This window comes from Fukomys damarensis, unplaced genomic scaffold, assembly GCF_012274545.1.
Source record: "Fukomys damarensis isolate Sample0158 unplaced genomic scaffold, DMR_v1.0_HiC HiC_scaffold_25, whole genome shotgun sequence".
Taxonomy (NCBI): domain Eukaryota; kingdom Metazoa; phylum Chordata; class Mammalia; order Rodentia; family Bathyergidae; genus Fukomys; species Fukomys damarensis.
This window is the reverse complement of record NW_022900937.1, coordinates 25,513,926-25,518,368: the sequence shown is the minus strand read 5'-3', so window position 1 is coordinate 25,518,368 and position 4,443 is coordinate 25,513,926. Positions and strand designations below refer to the sequence as shown.

At 41.0% G+C, this 4,443-nt stretch overlaps 1 protein-coding gene across 3 annotated transcripts in view; it reads right to left on the bottom strand.

The window, feature by feature from the left end:
- Etfa (electron transfer flavoprotein subunit alpha) overlaps positions 1-4,370 on the bottom strand; it is a 62,135-nt gene extending 57,765 nt beyond the window's left edge. For 2 of the 3 annotated variants that reach the window (XM_010626031.3, XM_010626051.3), the window contains exon 1: positions 4,222-4,370. In XM_010626031.3, coding sequence (XP_010624333.1) covers positions 4,222-4,260 — 39 coding nt within the window. In that variant the 5' untranslated portion in view covers positions 4,261-4,370. The remainder of the gene's footprint in view (positions 1-4,221) is intronic. The other variant, XM_010626022.3, reaches the window with a different exon arrangement.
- Positions 4,371-4,443: the final 73 nt, after the last annotated feature.

Genomic DNA, 4,443 nt, shown 5'->3' with positions numbered 1-4,443 from the left:
ACTGAAAAAAAGAGATCAAAGAGGATATAAAAAAAATGGAAAGATATCCCTTGGGTAGGAAGAATCAACATAGTGAAAATGGCCATACTACCGAAACTGCTATATACATTCAATGCAATGCCAATTGAAATTCCAACACTATATTTCACAGAACTAGAAAAAAGAATCCAAAAATTCATTTGGAACCACAAGAGACCTAGAATAGCAAAAGCCATTATAGGCAACAGTCACATGGCACCAGGTGTAACAATTCCCAATTTGAAACTATACTACAAAGCCACTGTGATAAAATCAGCATGGTACTGGCAAAGAAATAGGCCTGAGGATCAATGGAACAGACTGGAAGACACAAAAACAAATGCAGATGTACTCAGCTACCTCATCTTCGACAAAGGAGCTCACCATCCTCAGTGGAGGAAAGATAGCCTCTTTAATAAATGGTGTTGGAAAAACTGGATATCAACCTGTCACAGATTAAAATTAGACCCTTATCTTTCGCCATGCACTAAATTAAAATCCAAATGGATTAAAGATCTAAATATTAAAACAGAAACATTAAACTTGCTGGAAAGTAAGTTAGGCAGAACTCTGGAAGACATTGGTATAGGAAAAGACTTTATGAACAAATCCTCAGTAGCACGGGAACTAGCAGAAAGAATCAACAACTGGGATCTCATCTTACTAAAAAGCTTCTGTACTTCAAAAGAAACCATTAGCAGAACTAAGAGACAATCTACAATGTGGGAAAAAATTTTTACCAGCTGTACCTCAGACAAAGGACTATTATCAAGGATATATAAAGAACTCAAAACAATCAGTCCCCCCAAATATAAAGACCCGATCCAAAAATGGGCATCCGAAATGAACAGACATTTCTCATACAAAGAAGTGAAAGCAGCAAGAAAATATATGAAAAAATGTTCCACATCACTGGTCATTCGAGAGATGCAGATGAAAACAACACTGAGATTCCACCTCACCCCACAAAGAATGGCTGCTATCAAGAAATCACACAATAACAAATGTTGGCGGGGTTGTGGGGAGAAAGGAACCCTCCTCCATTGTTGGTGGGAGTGCAGACTAGTGCAACCACTATGGAAATCAATATGGAGATACCTCAAAGAGCTTGGACTGGAGGTTCCATTTGACCCAGCCATCCCTCTGTTGGGTATCTTTCCAAGAGAACTAAAAGAATCATATCACAGAGAAGTATGTGCACCCATGTTTATAGCGGCACAGTTTGTAATAGCTAAATCTTGGAAACAACCTATTTGCCCATCCGTTGGAAACTGGATAAAGAAGTTGTGGTTTTTCTATAAAATGGAATATTACTCAGCCATAAAGAGCGAGAGAATAGATTCATTCATAGGAAAATGGATACATATTGAAGATATACTCCTAAGTGAAATAAATAAGTCCCACATGTGTAAATACCGAATAGTTTCCCTGGTGTAAATAATCTGCAACAATGCATAAGATTCTAATAAGATTACTGACAATTAGAAATGGGAAGAAAGGAGCTAAAGGTGTAGGGAAGGTGGGATGGGTAGGGGAAGAGTAAAAAGGGAAAAGAAAAAAATGTGAGATAATGAAAAGATGAAAATAAAGTGTTTGTAGATGGGGAGGGGAGGAGGGGGTGAAGGGAGGGCAGAGGTAAGGGGAAAAAATGAGAATCAAGACTTGTCATGTTGAGGTACAAGAGCCCAACAATGAATGTAACTGTACTGTATCCCTAAAATGTACCAATAAACTCAATTAAAGCTGAAAAAAAAAAAGAGATGATAACCTGCTAAATTTGGATGCCTGAGTCCATAAATACATACATGAACCAGAAGGAGATATTCTTCCATACAGTACAGTGGTGGCAAACCTCTGACATGTTATTTTTCTTTTAAGACAAAAGATGATATGCATGAATTATTTTTTCTAAAGTAAAACTTCAGTATTCAGGTTTAATTACCATGTTGGTACTTGGTGATTAAATCAGTGGGTTTGGAGTGTGGGCACTCATCTCTAAAAGGTTTACCATCACAACATAGTAGAATACTACGTAGAATATAGTAGAACACATTTCTTAGTAGTATACTCTTAGTAGTATCCTAAGAAATGTAGAAGAAATAACAAAATTAGTAAATCACCACTTTGCATCACAGCAATCATTTCTCAAGAATGATCTACAGAGGCTAAGTGAGTGAATCTTACAAGTTACAGTCTCAATGTATTTCCCCACCAAAGAGTTAAAAATTACAAAGGAAAGAATTATTACTTCACAGTGCAGAAACCTGGCAAACAACTCATAACCTAAATGACTTACCCTAAGTGATTAAAGTTTACATCACCAGTAACATGATAAACCAATGCTATGTGCCTCCTAATATGGTACACTGAAAAGAGCAAGATCACTTCTGTGATATTCCAGTCAAGAATACGGGGCCTGAGTCTAATTGTGGGGGAAACTAAAATTAAATTGTGTAACAGTCTGCAAAACAGGCCTGTACTCTTCGAAAATGTCAATGTTATCAAAGTCAAAGGAAGACTGAAGAACTGCTCTAACAAAGACTTAAGAGACACTAAAACTACATGTCATGAATTTGGACCATCTTGGACCAAAATAGGAAAAGTTACTATAAGCAATATTAACAAGACAACTAGCAAAATCTGTACGGCTCTATACAGAAAATTGTAACACTGTTAAACTTCTGGATATTGCCAATAATACTGTAGTTGGAAAGTGAACTTCCCTGTTCTAAAACATGCACTAAATCATTTAGGAGTAAAGGGCATGTCTGCACCACACTCTCGAATAGTTTAGAAGATAACACAGTAATCTGAATATAGGTAGAGAAAGCAAATGTGCCCAACTGCTATGAGTTGGTGAAACTCAGAGAAGGTTTCTTAAGAGTTCTTTGTACTTTCTTGAAGTTTTTCTGTGAGTTTGAAATTCTTTCCAAATTTAAAAAGTTAAATATGTCTAACATGTATTTATGTCCATTTTAGAAGTATTCCTACTATTTCTTACCTGCTTGAAATGCAAACATCTAAAACATTCCTAATGACTTCAAAGCAGCTCCTCTACTAAGCTTGACTTCAAACCTTAAAAATAACTCAAGGTCAAAGTCCTGGACAAGTCACAATCTGTCAATACTGGCCAACTGTGTGGATAGTAAGTTTCTTAAACTATTCCCTTTTTCTATTAATTTTATAAAATCACTGAGTCCTGAATTCCTCCTACCACAATTACACCAGACATGTAAACCTGCCAATGAAGGGAAGAAACCTTCCAACCCCTGCAGAGACAAGAATTCTCTTGCAAGTTTGACTCCAGTTCCTGGAATTTTCCCAAAAAAACATGACTCTAACTTGTTTATGTCTACATTTTCAAAGGAAAAAAAAATCTCCTGGAGAAAAGACAGGACTCTCACCCAAAGACCCAAAGAATGTGACCTTGAACTTTGAGAAAGATAGAACTTTTTATGGAATTAGTACAAGAAAAAAAAAAATGTCTACTCCACAAAGACCGGTGGTGAATTGCAAAATACATGCCGCCCCCCCCAAAAGGAAGAAGTTGCAAAATAAAAGGAAAAATGTTACCTTATGGGTGGCAATCCTGTTTCTCACTTAACCAAAATGTAACTTAGAAAAATGTAGAGAAGCCACAATGTAAATGATTGACTTGTAACTGGTCAGTCTCCACCTACTGTTTTTGCCCAGCATTTGCATCCCAAGGGGAAGAGAGAATTATTCTGGATTTAGGATCTGGCATTCCTGAAAGCATCAAGACACCTGGCGCTGTCAATAGTACCCCGTCTATTTAACCAAAAACCTGCTGCTCCAGAAGCAGGTCCGCCGGCACAACCAGTGCGCATCACTCGCCGCCCCCACGCTGGACATCGGTTCCCGGGCCGGGGCGGACTCTCCCGGGTCCAGAGGACCAGGCTCTGAACGTGCGGGGGCGCCCCGACCTCTTATCACCCAGTGTGGGGACCTCGGCACCCGCAGGCGCCCAGAATGAGCCGCGGACTGGCGGGGGTAGGGGAGGAGAAGCCGCTGGTGCGCTGTCCCCGCCGGGCTCCCTGACTTGCGCGGGCGCCCGGCAACGTCCAGAGCAGGTCCCAGAGCCTTTGGGCCCACGCCCCATGCTAGGCGGTGACCTTCTCGATAGTCTCACGGGGACTGCCAGCAAGGTCGAAATGTCCCCACTCAACCTCCGTCCGGACTCACCGCGCTCTGGAGCCGCCCTGGAACCACCACCCGAAACATGGTCTCCACTGCCGCCCGCCCGGTGGTCCCACAGCCTCACAGCTGATAACCCCGCGGCGCTTTCCCAACAAATGATCGACTCTCGCGAGACGAGCGAACGAGAGTGGATGGCTGGTTGAGGCGCGAGTTCACCATTCCCACCTGCCCATTGGGCAGCCGCGCAGCCAATGAGAATGGCGGAAA